At 41.6% G+C, this 20,493-nt stretch overlaps 1 protein-coding gene across 2 annotated transcripts in view; it reads right to left on the bottom strand.

Annotated features, from left to right (window-relative positions):
• Eip74EF (Ecdysone-induced protein E74) overlaps positions 1-20,493 on the bottom strand; it is a 54,973-nt gene that overhangs the window by 9,095 nt on the left and 25,385 nt on the right. The window contains exon 1 of one of the 2 annotated variants that reach the window (XM_018099526.3): positions 3,179-5,152. The exons of the other annotated variant lie outside the window; for it this stretch is intronic. Within the exon in view, the coding sequence (XP_017955015.2) occupies positions 3,179-4,382 (1,204 nt within the window). The 5' untranslated portion in view covers positions 4,383-5,152. Of the gene's footprint in view, positions 1-3,178; positions 5,153-20,493 lie in introns of those variants that run through there. 2 annotated transcript variants of the gene reach the window in all.

Genomic DNA, 20,493 nt, shown 5'->3' with positions numbered 1-20,493 from the left:
CAGAGAGGGAGAGCGGCAGAGCGAGAGAGACAGAGAGAGCGCGTAACAAGCGCTTGTAAGCTCTCGTTGCGCTCTTCGCCTCATGTCGCAATCGAAAGTTGCCTAGCATACTGTGTGTGTGTGTGTGTGTGTGTGTGTGTGTGAGTGTGTGTGGGCGGTGAATTGGGAACGGGAGCAGTGGCTGCGGTTGAAACCCCAAAAGGTTGAAGGTAAAACAAAATCAAAAGCAAAACAAACGAAATAAAGTCGTGTGGAATAAAGGTTACAAAAAAGAGAAATAAAAAAAATATATTGCATGTTGTAAGTGGATATATATATGTGTGTGTGTGTGTGTATGTATGTATGTGTGTTTTTAAAATACCCAAAATAAACTTTGTCAAAAGAGTTTTGTAAAAACAAAAAACAAAAGGAAAAGGAAAAATATTTCGTAAAATTTGAAAAGAATTTGCTGAAATCGAGTTTCCCAGCGTTTTACACCAATGAAGATCTTTGCTGAAGATAACGATGATTTGTTTACTGTATTCAGAAAGAGTTGAGTGAGAAGAGAGAGCGAGCGGGAGAGAGAGAGAGACTGAGTTTCAGCTGCAGCAAAATTCAGAGCTTTGGCATTTGTTTTTGATTTGATGCGAGGAACCAGCATTTTGTGAAATTCTGCGGGCTATTGCGGTTGAATTTAACGTACGTTGAAATGCGAACAGGAAATTTTTACAAAACATGTGCCAACATATGCCATTGAAAGCAGGGCATTATCTGAATGTATATTGTATTGCCCAGTTTATGGCAGGGTGTGCATGTTTAAAGACCTAATTATAGTAAGATTATTCTCGATAGGTTTCAAAATATTTGTATGTACTCTAATATGTATTATAGTTTACACAATTCGTATATTAACTTAACTTAATTTGCAAAACTCTTTTAAGTAACATCTCTAGCTCTTTGGCTTGTCACACACATATCTACATAAGTTCATTTTCTTTCGACTTCAGTTGCAGCAAAACTTTCCAAGCAGCTGGCAACTGCATAAATCTGTCAGGGCCATGTACTTAATAAACTGAATCCCTGCCAAAGAATGCTCAGCCCTCTAGCCAGTGCACAGTCCTCTCCCTTCCTCGCCCCCTGCCACATTAGTCATTTTAGAAACGTGACGCCCACTTTGTGGAGCTGCGAGCGACGCGCATTTCCGCTAATACAAAAATTTCAAGTACCTGACGCCCTTTTAAAGAACAAGTAAATGCCACATACATACATATATACTATGTATATTTATATTGTATTTGCTTTGTACACATACATGTGTATATAATGTGTATTTGTGTTAGTACAAGATTGCGATTCCCTCTGCTGCTGGCCAAATCGGAGCAAAGGCAAAGGCAAAGGCAATGGCAACAACCGCTTGCAAAAGTCAAAAGAGACGCTCGTGTCAAATAGAGGAAACAAGTTGTTGGCTGCTTATGCGAAGGGTTACCTTAGCCAGTCGCAGTCTACTAACACACATACACATGTAACAAGTGCCAACACACACACATACACTCACGCCCAGAAACAAATAGTCCCCCAGTTGGCAGTTGGCGCCTTGGCAATTCGCCGCAGCAGTGCGAACTGAGAAACTATTTCACACACACACTCTCACTTACACAATATTACAATTTACGATACATACACACACACACACATGCAGTCGCAGGCAGCGTGAATGCAGCGCGAATGGCAAAGCAAAAGCAAAGCGAAGCAAAGTCGAGAGCGTTTGATAGTTGAGCGGAATTGCCGCTCACTAGAAAGCTGCTCGCACACATTAGCTTGCGCTCTCGCTCTCGCATGGCTCTGTAGTAGTTGCTGTTGCTCTTGCTGCTGCTGCTGCTGCTGCTGCTATTGCTATTGCTGCTGCCGTTGCCGCTGCCGTTGCCGTTGCCGTTGATGTTGCTGTGCGTTTGCCGCCTAAAGTAATCAATAAAATTGTTGAGGTGGGTTAGGAAACTGTTACGAAGCTGCCGCTGTTGCGGCCAGCCGCTCTCTGCTCAGACAGCACTGGCAGCGACGTCAGCAGCATTTTTGACGTCGTCGTCGGCGGAAATTGCGCTATTTTAAATAATGTTTATTTTGCGTTTGGACGTCTTTGTTTTTTGTTTGCCTGTCTATTGGGGGAGCACATATTTTGTTGTTGTTTTTTTTTTTCTGCTTTATAAATTTTGGCCTGCTATTGTTGTTGTTGCCAAATTGACATTTCACAACTTTTTTCTCTGCTTAAAGTTGAGAGATTTAAAGCCAGCCACGAATGGATACAAAACAAAACCAAAACAGTGAAGCTTAACAGATCTCCAGATATAGTCAAAGTGTAAAGGTAGGTTTTGAGGAGCATCAACAACAGTTAGAAGTCACACACATGAACATAATTTTTATCTGTTCACCCATCAAATTTATATGGCTGAGCATATTCAAGCAAGGGACACGCAAACTTGACAAATGAGCGCGGATTTACATATGTAAATGTTATTAACAAATCAGTAGTCAAAAGATATGCTACTAATTCATTATTATTAAGCTAATATAGAATTTAATCAGCAATAGATTAGAGTTAAGATTAGAGTTTAATATTTGGCAGTTTGTTTTAACTAATTATTCTTTAAATAGGTCCATTAGTTGTTGATTGTCTGCTGCTGCAACAGTCTAGAAGATGCTACAGAGTTATACTCCAGTCAAACACTTGCATGGGCAATATGGGTAATATGTGTTTATATAATACATACATACATACATATGTACATATTAGATTAGAATAAATCATTAATCCAGATCTCCCAGCTCCCATTGACTCTTCTTGATCATTAACTCATTTCCCATTACTATTGCTGGGGCACATTATATTATTATATATAAAATATAGGGTATTTTCTAGTCAGGCTGCATGAATAGATTACATATTAATTTTTTAAATACTTCCAACTTGTATCCCAATATACTCCATTCAAATCCCGCATTAACACATATGTACATTTTACAAGGTAACCTCAAGTCAAGCATTTCCCACTTTTATGTCTCATTGAACAGATGATTCTTGTGGCATGTTCAAAAGATTCTTCTCGAATATCCCTTTTTATTCGCTACTTTCTATATTTATAAAAATATATTTTAATTATAGGGTATGTCCTAGTCAGGCACTTGCACGGCCTTTTGCACTTACAGTAGCGCTTCATCAAGCTCTTCTTGTAGGCCGCCGATCGTTCCGCCGGCTTCAGTCGCATCCTCGTTCGCTCGCCATGCGCCGTTGTTGTTGACGCCTCCTCGTCGGATTCACTGCCCGAATAGGCGTGGCCACGCCTCCTGCTGCCTGCCACAGGAGTCGCCGACGCAGCAGCACCCGCTGCTGCTGCTGCTGCAGCACTGGCTGCATTCGCTGTTGCTGTGGCAGTGCTGCTCAGCGAGAGATCCAAGGGTGAGTCATAGCCATTTTGGTATTGCAGCTCCAACAGCTCCTCGTCATCGGCATCCGCTTCGATGTCCGCATCGGCGTCCTCCTCGAGCGTTTCCTCATCCTCAATGTCGCTCATTTGCTGCTGCTGCTGCTGCTGCTGTTGCTGCTGCTGTTGATGGTGCTGCTCATGTTCATGTTGCTGCTGTTGTACATGCAACTCATTGCTGCTGGTGATGACGCTGCCCCGCTGCAACTGCTGCTTGCGTTCCCAAAGTATCTTTGAGACATCATCCAAGGTGCTGCGCGTTTTATCTGGCTCGGCGTGAAGAGGTTGCTCGGATTGTTGTTGCTGCTGCTGCTGCTGTTGTTGCTGCCGCAGATGATTGTAGAGCACTTTGAACTCTCGGCAATCTGTTGCAATGTGCTCAGAGTCCTCCTCAGCAGCCTCGACTGCTGTCTGCTCCTTCTTAACTTCGCTAGCAACTTCTGCTGCGGCGGCAGCTGCTGCTGTTGCAACTTCTGCTGCTGTCGCTGTGGCTGCTGCTGCTGCTGGCAATGTTGCTGCTGCTGTTGCTGCTGGTGTTGCAGCTGGACTTATGCTGGGCGCAGGTATTGGACTGTGTTGCTCTGACTTGATTATCTCTATGGCACCTTCGATAGCTGTTTTAGTTAGATCCTCCGCATCCTTAGCTAGGCTCGCTGTTTCGGGCGTCGGCGAGGCGACAGGCGTGGGCGTGGGCGTGACACATGCCGCAGCTGTCGGCGATGCGGCCGGCGAGGCGGATGCCGAGGAGGCGGAGCAGGCGGATGATAGCGACAGCAGCGAAGAGGAGCTCGAACTGGACGACGACGACGACGACGACGACGATAATGACGAGGATGATGACGCCGATGATGATGATGAGGCTGTTGTGAGTGCCGCCGTTGCAAAATTATGCGCCGTGGCGGCCACCAAATGTTGCACCATTATCATTTTTATCAGTTTCTATAGACAAACAAACAAATCACATTCACAGGTTCTCTCCCTCTCTCTCTCTCTCTACTTCACTCTCTCTACACGTTGCACATGTTATTATTCATTTATTCAGGTGTTTAAACTTAATAGATTTGAGGTAATTTTGCACTAATTCTGCTGCAGTTGACGGCGACTGCAGTTGGACACATTTTGTCACACGCAACGCGTAGCGCGCATACGGAAACACGTAAAACGTACAACGTAGAACGTAAAAGTCCGGCAACAACAACAACGTCGTTTGCTTTACTGTTGTGCGGCTGCTGCTGCTGTGTCTCGCTTTACTTAGCTTTTTGCTTTTTGCTTTGCTGTCAGCCGCGGCACGTCATTTATCTCTTACGGTATCAGCAAAACTAAAATCTAAAGTCAGCACAAAAAGCACTGCCGAGTGTTTATTAGGCGCAAACAAACGTTGCAGGCGGCGACTGCGACGCGACTGCAGCGTGCGATGTCGTTGGCAATAAGCGTCGATGCCGATGCCGAAGCCGATGCCAACGTCGACGTTTCTGGCAAACGCGCGCGCGCGCCCCACTCACAAACACAGAGTCAAGCCAGCGAGAGAGCCAGAGCAAGAGCAAGAGAGACAGGTGGGAAGGCAAAAACAAAAACAAAAAAAACGGCGAGAATAGAAACAACAATAACAACAGTGGAAATAAAAATGAGCAAGCGACTGCGACAGCGACGGCGACTGAATGGGGCTCGCTTGCTCGGCTCGCGCCAACTGGAAGAGCGCGAGCCACGAAATGTTATTGGGACCCGCTGCGCTATTGCGAAAACGATGTCGACGTCGCAGTCGCCGTCGCAGCGGCAGCGGGGAGCGCGCCAAAATGGTAAAGCAGCAAACGTAACAGTTTTTGCGTTTCGAGAGCAAAATGTTTGGCGCTCTCTTTTGCTGTTGCTGTTCGTATGTATGTATGTAAGCTGTAAATACGTGTGCATGCCTGTGCTTACATCTGTTTGTATGTACATATGCCTGTCTGTAAATATGTGTGTATGTATATTTATGCATGTGTATCGCTGCTGCAGCGACGGCTGTGTTTGCGTTGGGTGGTTTTGTGTGCCACATGCGCATTTGCATTGCATTTTCTCCTCTAGGGACATTGAGTGGCAAACATAGGCAACCGGCACAGTGGTCCAGAATATATAAGATTTCATTTATTTTGCATGTAACATGCAAACAGACATACGTTTGTATATGCTTGATATTGAGGCTAGCTAGATACCCTGTACTGTAGAGTAATCCGTATATTATCAGAGATTATCACATTTTCTTGTTTAATTCTATCAAGCTAATGAAATGATACAGCATTTCCTTGTTTGCCTGATCTGCCGCCTAGATCAATTATGCATACATAAAATACACACACACACACAGAAACACATACTTGCGCGCATGTAGTTGTGTCTGCCTCTCTGCTAATAGCTGCTGCGACCCAGACCCACTGCGTTCACTTCAGTGGAGCAAGTGGCGAGCAATTGCAGCTATCTGGACACCCAAATGGGTCAGGCCGAGTCAAAAGGGCTGTGCGATCATGGGGGAGCAGCAGCAGCAGCAGCAGCAGTGAGTGCAAAATATGGCAATGCGTGCGTGTATGTGTGCGAGAGTACGACAAGTGAGCAGGAGCTGGCGATGCCGACGTCGACGTCGTTGTCGTCGTTGCTGCTGCAATATCGTCGTCGTGCAATCGACGCGACTATGACTCAATGCAAGTGTGTGTGAGAGGGAGAGACAGAGAGCGGGCGAGCGTGTGAGCGAGTGAGCATACAAGAGCAAAAGTGTGCTCTCTCAGTTACCGTCGCCGCCGTTGCCGCTGCCTCAGCCGCTGCCTCTGCCGTCGCCGTCGCTGTAGCCATCATTGTTTGACGATGCCAGTAGAGCAAATTTTCACTTTCCGTTTGTTTAGTTGTTGGGGGCCTTTCCATTTACTTGCCAATTGCAACTGTATGTGTGTATGTGCATGTATGTGTGTGTGTGTGAGTCGCTCTCTCACAGCTCAACATGTGTGTGTCTGAATATTGCAAATGAAGGAAGCAGAACAAGAGCTGTAGAAGATGAAACAGAAGGAAGAGTTTGGCGCTTGGCGTTTGCCTCTACAAAGAGGCGGACGGTGGGAGGGTGGCATGGAAGCCATGGGGAGTACTTTAATGAGGCGACGACGACGACGACGGCGTCGCTGGCGACACAGACATACTTTTCGTTGAGCTAGTGTGCGTGCGAAATGAGTCCAATGTACCGACAACTGGTAGCCGAACAGAGAAGGGGGTGGGGAGCGCAGACGGCTCCTTTGGTAACAACACAAAATACACACAGACAGAGCTAAACAGAACGAGAGGTCAGGAGGGAGAGAGGGATACGAATAGGGATAGACACATAGAGCCGTAAAAGAATTTTTGAAGAGGAAGCGCATTAGGTGGGCACCTCGACTGCCACTGACTGTGAACTGAGTTGGAACTGGAACTGGAACTGCCATCGACTGAGGTTTGGGCTTCAGTGCTGGAGCTTAGGCTTCTGTGTAGTGGATTCATGTTTCATGTTTCAGCAAAAGTCATTGAACAGACGACGACGACGACGACGACGACGACGACGGCAACTGCTGCTACTGCTCCTGCTCATGCTCGTGCTCCTGCTGCTGTTGCTGCTGCTTATTTCGACGTCTCAGCTCAGACGTTAAGTCAAATGGTTAGAAAGTGTCGGAAATGTATCGCTTTACGTGCCACCCGCATTCTCGCCTGCCCAGCTCCAAGCACCATCACCAGCGTCAGCTCCAGCGCCCACTCCCAAGTTCCTGCGAGAATGATGCGAATCGCCGCGTCATCGGCGAGACAACATTTTCGGAGTAAACAGCAGTGAATGACCTCATATCATCTAATACACGCGCCAAGCGCCCAAACCCCGGCCACCCCCCGCTGCGCCCCTGGCCCAGACTAGCCTGCAGACTGTCGAAGCTCCCGAGTCTCTCATTCTCAGAGCGAGTCTCAGTCGACGATTACGATGGCAACGACAACGACGAACGACAACAACAACATCAACGACAACAACGTCAACGTCGATGTCGACGTTTGTCAAACTTATTTTTATGCGCTTCTCTTTTACGAAAAAAATCATCAGACTTGTAATTGTTACGGTTTCGTCTTATATACAAACAAATATATGTATGTATGTGCATATATAGAAGGCGGGTTGGAGGCGTGTCCGCCCGTAGGGTTGCCAGCAGATCTCTTTGTTTGGCTGCTCGGTAATCTGGTCAATAATGTTAGCTCTTTGTCTGCCCCCATCCAGCCACCACCAACCCATCCAAGTGGGCGTGGGCAGTGGGCGGGGTCAGTTGTAGGTTAAGCGACAAGATGACATTTGATTCAAATTTCGATTTGGATTTGGATTTCTGCACCAAGAGATCAACTATAAAGATAGTTCCATATGCTAGACATAGCATAGTTCCAGCAAATTGAATTGCGGGTCAAAGGGCGAAGAGAGCTGAAGCGAAACTGCGAGTTTCTGGAATAATTTGGAAATATCAAGTGATAGCACAATGAAGACTAAATTGCAATGCAGCGATTTGGAATATTTTCGAAAATTGCACGAGATAACAATGCACGGATTTATAATGAAATTTAAAGATTGAATCACGGAATTATAATAACAATAACATATGTATATATAACATTTGTTAAATATTTTTCAACAGGTTAAAAATGTCGAGAGGGAATAAAGACATATAAAAAGTTCTTTGAATCTATATTAATATATAATTGATATATTTTATCCAGATCTCGTTTATTAATCACAACTATATAAATTTATATCGATCCATCAGGTACATTTGCACAACTTTACATCTTGGCCAATAATTATTGATGTTTGATAACATCCGATCGTAACATAGATATCATATGCGAGTTCAATATTTGTTACACATAGGAACTGATTCATATTTGTTTCCAAATCATGTTCGCATAGCAAACAACATTTAAGTCCAGAGATTAGAGCCAAGAGGTTTCGCTTGCAGATCGTTGCAATTCTTCAGGAAATTTCCAGCGCAACTTTTTGCTTTTGTTGTCTACGTTTTTATTGCTGTTTCATTTTCTGTTTTTCGTTACTATTTTTATTTTGTATGCTTTTTGTTTTTTCAATTTTTGTTTTCATTGTAATTGCACTTGTATTGGCATTCACCTTTTCATTCAAAAAGCAACTAGCTCAGCGCTTTTATTGCCTAACAGCAACAACCTTCAGCTCAACTGTTTCCCCATTTCTTCAGCAACAGCAACAGCAAAGCGAAGAAAAAGAAGAAGCAGCTAAAGCAGCAGAAGTTCAGTTGCATAAATAAAACAACGCACTTGACCGTCAGCGAAAGACATCATTATCATTGTTAATAATTAACATTGGAGACAGAAATGAAAAAACTATAGTTTTTTTTTAGCTTGACCCACAGTGCGTATGAGTAACATTTTTGACTTTGCTGTAAATGTGTGTAAACGCGGCCTTTTACATGGCTATTACAAGCGAGCAATATGGTAATGTGAAATAGGGGAGAAGCTAAAGCAGAAGTTCAGTTAAGTCAACAAGAAATTGTAACTGAGACGCGACAGAAGCAGAGACAACGAGAGTGAGAGTGACAGGGAGAGCAGACACTAGAGGTCAAGAAACAAGCAGCAGCAAGAGAGTGAGGGAGAGGGGACTCGTTCTAGACAATCCTTGGCCATAATCAAGCTTTGTCTGACCAAACAGTTTTCCTCTTGCTTTTATGTGTTTTAATTAAAGCTTCAATTGAAATCGAAAGCCAACGCCAGACGCGCATTAAATGTTGCTCAAAAGGAAATAGCTGAGTCGAGCAAACAGCAGCGGGCAGCAGCAGCAGCAGGCAGCAGAGTTTTTTTCTTGCTTGCACTTGACAACGAAACTGACAACAACACACAACAACAGCAACAACAATAACAACAGACAATGGCATCCTACTTTTTAGCCACAAACAGCCAGCAACAACAACAACAACAACAGCAGCAGCAGCAGCAGCAGCAAAACAAGTTGCTCATACGCCCCGTTGGCCCGTTTAGCCGCTTTGGCATTGTTTGTGGCTCGTCTGCAATGCTTTGCTTAGTTTTTTTTTTCTTTCTTTCATTCGATTTTTTTGGTTTTCCTTTCTGTTGCACTTGCACTTTCTTTTTGCATTATGGCGTGTGGAAAAACTTTCGATTTTCTCGCATAAAAATGGAGAAAAAAAGCATCGAAAAAGCAAATTATTTTTAAAGAAAATGAAAGCGAGAAGTGCAACAACTCAGCGACTGAGACAGAGATAGCAACAGCGAGACGGCAGACGGACGGACGACTCACTCCTAACCGAGTTAATAGCAATGTGTGGAAACTTGTGGAAAACTCTAATCAGGTTTTCCTTGCCCACCCCTGAGCACCCCAGAGCACCCCAGAGCAGCGCCCTAAATTTGAAGCTTGCGTTTACGATGCGCCGTTTGCTTTTATAGCCCAGCACTTGGCAGAGATTGCTGGCGAGCTTGGAATAGAATCTAATATATAGTTGCATTGCCTGTGGGTATTTGACCTTAAGACATGCTCTAGGGTGGGATATCGAAAATATTACTTTTAGCTCTATAACTCTACTTTTTGAGAGTGAAATGTAAATGGGATGATCTTCAAATTTTTTACTTTCTATTATTATTGAGAGTCCCATTAATTATTTACATAAAATATATAAGTTATACCCAACTATTCTGGTTTCTATAAGTTTTTTATTTACATATTAATATTTTGCTGATCTGATCTTCTAATTTAAATAGAGATGTTATCTTTGGCAATTCGATCTGCAGTTTTGCTATCTTTAATCTTATGCTCATCAGCCCATGGATTTTTAATACTGTCATCTATTCTTCGATCTTCACAGATCTTATCAAATTCGTTATACTTTGTCCTATCCCATTATTATACAATTGTCTTATGTTTGACTTTCAGTTTATGATCTTATGATCTTCAATTATTCTTTCCTCTGCTCTTCACAATCGAAAAATTCATAAAATTATCCACAATTATTTCTATTTGAAATCTAAATTTTTATGAGCTTTGATTTGTTAGCTCTACGATCTTGGCTATCTCAGCGGAGTCTCGTTGCTTGAATGTCTAAACAGTTAAATAGATGAATTATGTACTTCAGTTTCAGTGCTAGGCGAAAACAAAGTCGTGTGACTGCAATTGTGATGTTGCATTGAATTGAGGGAGACTTAATGGCCGCATCAACGGTCACGTGCCACCTGCAACTTTGCAACTTTTTGCAACCAGAGTAAAGTGGCGAGTAGAGAGAAAAAAAAAGAAAAACATCATCATGATTTTTCTAGCCGACTTAGCCAGGTTGGATGACTTCAGAGCCCGGTTTGCATTTGTATGCAACGTCGGTCATTCATAATGAAAGTGAATTCACTTCGCATTGCATTTTTACATTTTTTTTTTCTGCTTTTCTTTAACAGTTGCCAATTGGCTTGTTTCTTCTATATATGGCTAATTTCTAATGCGCTCAGCCTCTCTCGCTCTATCTCGCTTTGCCGCGCGCTCTCGCTGCCGCCTCTACGCGTTGCAGAAACCAGTTATATCCATCTCTCTCTCTCTCTAACTCTTTGGACATCGTCATCGGCCCTGGTAACACTGACTGACTGACTGACTTCTTCGCCAAGCGGCGAAAACGTAAACAGCCAAAGGAAATCGTTTTGCAAAAAGCAAGAAAAGAAAACACACACACACGCACACACACACAGCAACAGCAAAAAGAAAACGTGCCTCACAGCTGGCCAAGCCAAGCCGTGCGACTGTCTGTGCCACATGTGGCCAGTTTCGCTGCTCGCCAGTCGCCCGATGCGATGCTATCGCTTGCTCGCCCCTTGATTTTCCCAAGTTTTCTGGCCAAGCCGGAAAGTATTTATTTTAATTAACGATCGCGTCGCGTTGGAGTGTTCGATTGTATTCTCCAATCAGCAGAGCTTAGCCTCGGCTCGCCGGGTGTCGCTGATTACTGTTTGATCGTTTTCCACAATTTCCGAAAGCGATCAGCATGTGTGTGAGTGCGTGTGTGTGTAGACAACTTTCGCTTTAGCTGTGATTTGAACTGAAAGGATTTGCTCCGAGTCTACCCAGAGAATTACTGTTCAGGCATTGCGTATACGCAGTGGTTGCCTGTGCAACTCTTCATCTTTGAGTCGACTTGGGCATATATTGAATATACTATATGATATATCATATAATGCTATATAATTGACTAGCTATCAATATGAAAGCAGATATTACGTATACGCAATGTATTATATATTAAATTGATTAATTATCCCAGCATAATATCTTCTTATTTATTATATATGATTTCCCTATTAAATAGTGGTACATAAAAGTATCAGCTTATTAGATTATATCAAGGCGCATTGCGTATACGCCTAGTTAGACCTTGCTTGAGAAATGGTTGTATATATAACAATCTACTGCATATCACATATATGCATGTATATCACATATGATATCTAATAGGCTGTTATGAAGAAATACTAGCTGTGTTATATCTCTGTCTCTTTCTCTTTACACAAAGTATATGCATTGCGTATACGCACTGCATGCCTAAATCAACTAAATAGACTGTGTATATAATCCAAAGTAAACAAAATTATTCATTGAATGTTAATACCTCTACAAAACTCAAACTATATCCGATATTGATGAACATTACGGACCATATTTTGCTCCCCATTATAGACCCAACAAAATGTTTTTGCATCCTTGATTAGCAGCCACCTAGCTAGCAACATTCAGCAAACTCTACTCAGTTGCTGAATAGCTGAAGTGCAATTAATTACAAATGCTTTTCAGCATTTTTATACACAATATTTACTAGTTATATATTTTCGCAACAATACGTGATGGCTGGCTGGTTAGGCATCCCCTCTCTAACAACAATGCATCTGAATATCCATATCGAAATGTGCATTGAAATGTTTCTCGAAGTCTCCGAACTAAAAGTTGATTAAACTGCACAATAACAAACGGCAACAACAACAATTTTCAAGTTCAACACAATGAATATCAATTTGAAAGAGCTCTGATGTTGTTGTTGGAAATTTTCCAAAATGCATAGCTACAATAGATAGTGCGTGTGTGTGTGTGCGTGTCCATGTGACAACAAAAGATGCAACAATAATATATGGAACGACCTAAACAACATAATATTCACACATTTTAATAAACTGATTAGTACCTATGATGAAGATACAGCAAAAGAAAACCCAGACTATCAAATAAAAGTTCACATTTTAAGCTCTATATACACATAGCTATATATCTAAATCTTTACACGTATTGGTGTGCACATTTCATTTTCGTTTGATTTGCATACCCTGCAAACATCCATCATACACATAAATCCCATTGAATCTAGAGACTTCACACAGCCAGAGCCATAAAAACTTAGATATAGAGATAAGTTTGATATACAGATATTATATTATATATATTAGTTTATTTATGCATTTGTGCAACTTTTGTAAATTTAGTTAACTCTGATGCCAGAAGAGCTAGAGCTAAGGTATAAGTAAACAATTTATTTCTAATACAACTCAATTTTTAATTTATTTTTTTTAATTTTTTTTTTATGTTTTATATTGTATATTTTATATTTTATATTTTATGTTTTATGTTTTATATTTTATTTTTTATATTTTATATTTTATATTTTTTATATTTTATATTTTATATTTTATATTTTAATTTTTATAATTTATTTTTTATATTTTATATTTTATATTTCATATTTTATATTTTATATTTTATATTTTATATTTAATATTTTATTTTTTATATTTTATATATTATATTTTATATTTTATATTTTATATTTTATATTATATATTTTATATTGTATTTTTTATATATTACATATCTATGTATATCTCTATATAAATTTACACAATTACCCTTACTTTCTCTCAACTCCTAACTGCTAACTGCCCATTACAGGGTATCTGCTAGTCGTACGCAGTCCAAGCGCCTGGTCTTACTTGTTTTGGTTTTTAGTTTTTGTTGTTTGTTTATGTGTTTTATTGAAAAAGATTTTCAATGCCATTATTGTGCATGTCTGTGCATGAGTGTGTCCGTGTGCATCGGTGTGTGTGTGTGTAAGTTGTAAATGCAAGCAAAGCAAACGTCCGTCTAACTGTACGACCGTCAACCGCAGACATTGGGACAGAGAAGACAGAGGCGACAGGCACTAGAGGCGTCGGCAGACGGCGGCCACTGACGCTGACGCTGGCGTTGACGTTGACGTCGACGCTGACGCTGACGTTGGCGCTGACAGCAGCCAACGACTGCAGAAATAGCTTAGCTGACGGCGACAGCTCATCCAAGTTACAATTTATTTTTTTTGCTGTAGCTTTAGTAACTGTTATTAATATATATATAGCCGGGCAAATTTAAATATGTATATAAAATATGCATATATAATGGAATTTATTTAGTATATACATTATTGATGCAATGACAAAATACTTTTCTAATAATTTCCAACTCCTAACTACCTTCACTTAACTCTTTGAGCAACCCACGCACTTCGTTTAATTAAAAGTATTAATTAACATCATCTTCTTCATCTTCAATCTCTCTAAGAGTTTTATTCCATAATCTCGCCAGCTCCACTCCCACAAAAGTCTTCAGCCAACCCTCGCTTGACAACACTAAGCTGTGTAATTATGGGTAAGTATACATTGTGTGCATACGCTCAAAGAAAGTTTTTGCACCGACATGGATGGCCGGCAGCCGGCAAATTGATCGTGCAATAATTACTGCATAGCTGCTGCAACTGCAACTGCAACTAGCTGCAGCAGCAGCAGCATCAAATGTTGCTGTTGCTGTTGCTGATGATGATGAAGTTGTTGCTGCTGCAAATGGAAAGCAACGAGAGGGAAAGTGTTTTTCTTTCTTTTTTTTTTCGCCAGCTATTGGCAGTTTTCATTTTCCATGGCATGCTGCCTGCCTGCCTGCCTGCTAATAGTGCCAATCGCATAATACACACACACACACAGAGATTACACACACACACACACTCTTGTTGAGTGACAGAAACACATTGGCATTGAAACGAGTCAAACGTCGTTTGCCTGCAGCTGGCAGCGGGGCAACGGCAATAACACGCTACCTACCCTAAGTGAGATCGATCTACAACTGCAACAACAACAACAGCAGCAGCAGCAGCAACTGCAACAACGACATCAAATTTACACAAACTGCAAAACTGCAAACGACATTCAACCAATAGAAGTCAAAGTTCTGTGAGAAGGCGACAGATAACACGTCACTTGACTCGAATGGGGACATGGACAACATGCGTGCCAGCCCGCCCACCCCACCGCCCCACCGCCTGCCGTCCAACCGGCACGACCCGACAGCGACAGCGACAGCGACAGCGATGTTCTGCCCGTGGCTCCCCCTCCCCCTCTCAGCCCTGCTCTCTCACTTGTTCTCGGCCGCGAATCGCGTCGAGCCACTCGAACGAACAGTCAGCGATGTGAATCGGAATCGGAATTGAAATCGGAATCGTCGTTAGCTTCGGGCAGCGACTGCAGCCCCCAATCCCACTATTCTCCTGCTCTATCTTACTGTTTCTCTACCTCTCTCTCTCTCTCTTCCTCTTGGCCTGTTCCCCTCCCTTGAACCCAGTTAAGCGCTTGCATCGAAAATATTCTCAGCTCTTGAGCTGAAAACGTTTTCAAATGCTTTTCGGTAATGTCTCTCCCTCTCTCTCTCTCTCTCTTTCTCTGTCTGTCTCTTGTTCTCTTTGTTTTCTATATTTTATAGAATTTGCGCGTATCGAACGTTGTAATTATTCTTGCCTCTTGTCTTGGCCCAATGCAGGCGCCAAAAACTATGGAACGGTCGCAATTTGCTGCCGTTTTATGGTCGTGGCTAGGCTGTCTATCGGTAGCTACAACAACAATGAATAACAACAACAAATAAACATTGTTCAATTTAATTTGCTGCAGCACTTGTTCAATGTTCTCCAATGCTGACTGCCTGCAGGTAATCGCCGCACACAATTACAGGTAAATCTATGGGCGCACTTATGCTGCCGCTGCCGTTGCAGTTGCCACATGCAACGATTGTGCTGCGATTGTGCCGCATATTCAGTTATTGGCAACGGGCGCATTTTTAGCTGAATGCTTGACTGACTCTGTTGCATCATGGGAACACTTTAGTTGGGTTTCGTTTCTATTTTTATTATTTTTATTTGTTTTTAGTAATTTATGAATATTTAAATATGCAGAGAGTAGTTGTTCCGAGGTTGCACAAGTAAAGATTACTTTGGAGAGGTTTAGCTTTTGGCATTTAATGGTACCCATCTCTGATATTTTATGAGTAGTTCTTAATGATATTCTAGATTCTGATTTGGATCTTTCGTTTTTTAGCCTACCCAAGAATATAATATTTCACCCAACTGTTCCTTAAGGCTTAAAATCTGTCTGATTCTATGTCTATATCTCTCAATTTGAGTAACCATATCTTTATCTCTTCCTCTGTAGCTCTTGACGTTTCTCTCTATTGAAGTTCTCTCTCTCTCTCTCTTTCTTTGATTTCATTTTTCTCTGTCTCTTTTTTGATCATTACTAAATTTCTCAATCTCATTCTCTGCCTCTCTCTGTCTCTCTCTCTCTAGCCATCTCTCTCGCTCACTTGCTATTTTGTTTCTACCTCTCTCTCTTCCACCTGCCCACAATTCATATTCCATTAACACATTCCCTATCACTCAATGCATATCAGTTTTCAATTATCACTATTCCATTATCATCAGACTACGATCTCTAATAACAGCTCATTGAATAACACTTACCTACGGCAACACCCTGTAACGGCAACTAAAACCTGCACACACACACACACAGTGACACCCTCAAGCTATATGCATTTTATTTGCTTAGGCATATTTTTAATTTGCGAGGAAGGAGAACAAATAATGAGGCGCTGCATAGATAGATAGATACGGCCGACCAACTGCACTCGAGCAACAGCAACAACTGCAACAACGGCAACAACGACAACAATCAACACGAATCAAACCGAATGTTATTCACGAATCAAAACGAAACGAATAAAAATACAAATAATAAAATAGCAACAGCAACAGCAACAAAAGCAACAAATTTCCTTTTCTAGGTCTAGGCCAGCTGAACTGCAATTACATTCTAAAATATGCACATATGTTTTCTTCGAGTGTATGCGCCACACAAAGAGCGAGAGAGAGAGAGAGATAGATAGAGCGGGAGAGAAAGAGAGAGAGAGAGGGGCGTAAGTCTTTAAGAGTTTTGCTTGATACTCGTCTGCACTTGACTATGGAAAGTATATGGAAGATATATGTATATGGCGGATATGTGTTTGAAATATGTATATTACATATCTATAGATGTCTCTATATATACTTCTATATTGAAGAATCGTTCTATATAGCAAGCGCTTCCAAATTGTAATTATTTGCCTTTTTGGCCATAAATATTAAAGTCAATGTATCTATATATCTATATAGGCATATATCTGATATGTACCTATGTATGTAGTATATATATATATAGATTTATGCATATATGTATATATATATATACATTCGATTATAGATGCACACGTTGTCGTGCTCAGCAGACATCCGCCTAATATATATTTTTATTTGCAGTTGCTGTTGCAGTCATTGTTGTTGTTGCTTTTGTTGCAGTTGTTGTTCTCATTGTTGCTGTTGCTGTTGTTGTTGTGTCTCTTACGCATGCAGCGTTTCGCTTTCAATTTTGCGTGCCTCACGTCTCGTCTCTTGTCTTACGTCTCTCTCCCTCTCTCTCTCACTCTCTGCCGCCGTCTCTCTCTCTCTCTCCATCTCTCTGTCTCTCTCTGTTTATTCTTTTTGAAGGACAGACTGTGTCTATGTTGTCTATGCTGTTGATGTTGTCGCTGTGTGCGCCTGGGTGTCGATCTGAATACCGACCAAAGCGACCAACGCACAACACACACACACACACGCACACAGCATACATGGATACATACCTTTAAATTCACACACACAGACGTACATACACACATATATGCATAGGTATGTGCGTAATAGCTTTAATATATCCATTAAGAATTGCAACTTTGTAGCAGCATTTAGAAAAATGATCTAGCATAGATCTTGCTGCGCATTATTTATAACTATATACAATATATATATACATACATATGTCTGTAACATAATTTGTCTACAACTTGTTATGTAAATGACATAAAAGCTTATGAAGTTAGCCTTTAAACAATTCTAATTGAATTAAGTCTAAGTGAAAGACGAACAGAAGAAGAACTCGCACAAATATACAAATATTTCAGAATAACATATCCTAAGATAAAATAGAAGAAGAGCAGAGCTCTCAACAAACGACTCAAGATCAGGATGTAAAAATAAATTGTACGTATGATCACTTAGTATATATAGAGCTAGAGGTCTTAAAGAACTTTTATTAGATAATAGAATCTAGTAGTAGTAGTATAGATTTCTGGGTTAGTAGTATTACTAGTATAGAATACTATAAGTTAATAACTTGGTTGGGAAATTTGAAATTAAGCTATTATAATATAATCTATTATTTATGCTAGATAACAATGGCGAAACATCCCAATTTTACCGTATTCTTTGTTATCTACATGACTAAATACAATAGAGTTACTAGAGAACTATTGTATAAACTATATACATATTTAGGAGTATAAATCTAAAATAAATGTATATTATGCATATATGTATGTGTGTATATCTCTATATCTGAACAGCTTGTACACAACCAATTAGTTCGCACACGTTGCGCCGTGGATGACACAGATACATTTTGCAACTTGCGTTGCTTTTCCGCACATTTTCCTCGTTTGCGCGAACGTAATTTGCTGCTGCTTCTTCTTTTTATTTTTGTACAACAAATTTGTGTGCCATATAAGTGTGTATCATGCATATCCGCTTACACACATACTAAACGAACTACTAGTGTGTGTCGTGTCGGCACGATCTGAAGATCTATAAAAGCTAGACAGATTATGGCAAAAAAATTAAATAAAAGAGTCTGCAATGCGAGTGGGTGGAAGTATGTATGTATATACCTAGGTGGGTGGCCTGACGACTGATTGATAGAAGGTGCTAATTAGGAACAAACTAACACACACACAAGCACAAGCAACTGCAGTGGCAAATGTTTGCCAATGGGTCACAAGTACCAGCCGAGCGCACATGAACTAGAACTGGAACTGGAACTGTAAGTGAAACTGGAACTAGCGTTCAGCGTACTGCGCTCATAATGTTTGCTGAATGAGATATGCAAACAAGCAGCAAGAACGAAAAAAAAAGTAACAGAAGAAGTGGAGAGAAAAAAAATAGCAAGAACCAAGAGCAGTTGATTTTGTATAATGAAGCGCCTCGCGCCAATGAAAGCAAAACGGCTGCGACGCTGGCAGAGACGTAGACAACGACGACAGCGACGGCGACGGCCACGATGCGCATCTAAGTTTTTCGATGTCGCGGGGCAAAGGAGAGCTTTCGCGGACTCTCGCGAGCAGCTCTCTTTGGGAGTGTGTGTGTGTGTGCTTATGTGTTTGCCTTGCGTTTGCTGCTTCTACAAGTACACACACACACACACATACCCAGCATACATAAAATACAGCGTCACGCGAGTGCAGCGAACTAATTCAAGGCTGCATACCACACGCTACAGCAAAGCAAAAATAAAGCTTTGGTAGTATTAGTGTGTTACTCTCCGCTTGGTTGGGCTCGCCGCGGCGAGTGCGAGCGAAATGTTTTTGCTCTCAGCGTATATGCATGTGCATGTGCATGTGAATGTGGATGAGTATGCGTGTGTGTGCTGTTGCTTGTGTTTCGGATTGTGTTCGTATTTGCGCTTGTGTTTGTACGTTTGTGTATTCGCGCGCAGGCAAGACAAGTTCAGCGCTAAGCATTCAAAGCCGACCAAAGCTAAGCACAGCGACGAAGTTGGGGGCGAAGAAGCAGACTGAGATCTGAGACCTGAGACTCAGTGACTGCGGCTGCGACTGCGAATACGAGAATATTGTAAGGTTGTATCATCAGCAGTAGCAACAGCAGCAGCAACAGGCACGATCATCATCATGGTGATCATCATTATCATCATTGTTGTCATTTGGCGCTGGCTTTTGTTTTCATTTCTGCTTTATAACGAGATGCGAAGTCGGCGGCACACGCTCTAATGCAATCAACAGCAGCGAACGAACGTCGCGCAAGCTGTGAAACTGCGAAACTGGAACTGGAACCGAAACACACGCACACACACACACACAAGTGCAAGCTCCTGTCTGTCTCTCTCGCTCTTACTCTCGCCCACCTCTCCCTCTTTGTTCAGGGGGGAACTGTATTCAGTTCATTTGCTCAATTCTTGTCGGTTTGTTACTGTTGTTGTTTTTGTTGCTGTTGTTGTTCCTGTTGTCGATTTTTTTCTCTTTTTGTTGGTTTTCTAATGGGCACAGCGAAATGTGTTTTGCCTTTCAGCTGTTGTTATTGTAGCTGCCATTGCATATGGAAAAGCATTGTGGCTGTCGCCGCATTTCATTTTCATTGGCCGTAATCGCGTATGTATATAGAGAAAATGCATTTCGTATCCACGTCCCGTTCCGCCATTTCCCACCTCTCTTCCGCCAATTCACCACCCCACCCGAGCTGCTGTTCACCACCCTATGGATGTGCTCTATTATTACTTTTTACTTTTCGTTTTCTGTTTTGTGTCTGATTGTTGTTGTTGTTGTTTTTGCTATTGCAATTGCCTTTGGCATGTTGTTGTTGTTGTTGTAGGCTGTTTGGGGTGAAGGTGAAAACTTGCAGCACAACGGGAGACTCAACGACGATCGCTGATCGTTTGCTGCTCTTGTTGTTGTTGTTGTTGTAGCTGTTGTTGTTGTTATTGTTTGGTGTGTTAATGGGTTACAGTGCAATTAGGACAGTGTGCCTGCGGAGCAGTTGTTGCTGTGTTTGAATATGCAATTGAAATTTCATTTTTAACGTAAGCCTAGGTGTTGAGA

The sequence above is a fragment of the Drosophila navojoa genome, chromosome 4, assembly GCF_054131105.1.
Source record: "Drosophila navojoa isolate 15081-1374.11 chromosome 4, UAZ_NAV_1.0, whole genome shotgun sequence".
In the NCBI taxonomy this organism is placed as follows: Eukaryota; Metazoa; Arthropoda; class Insecta; order Diptera; family Drosophilidae; genus Drosophila; species Drosophila navojoa.
Note: the sequence above shows the minus strand (reverse complement) of the source record. Positions and strands in the feature narration are given on the sequence as shown.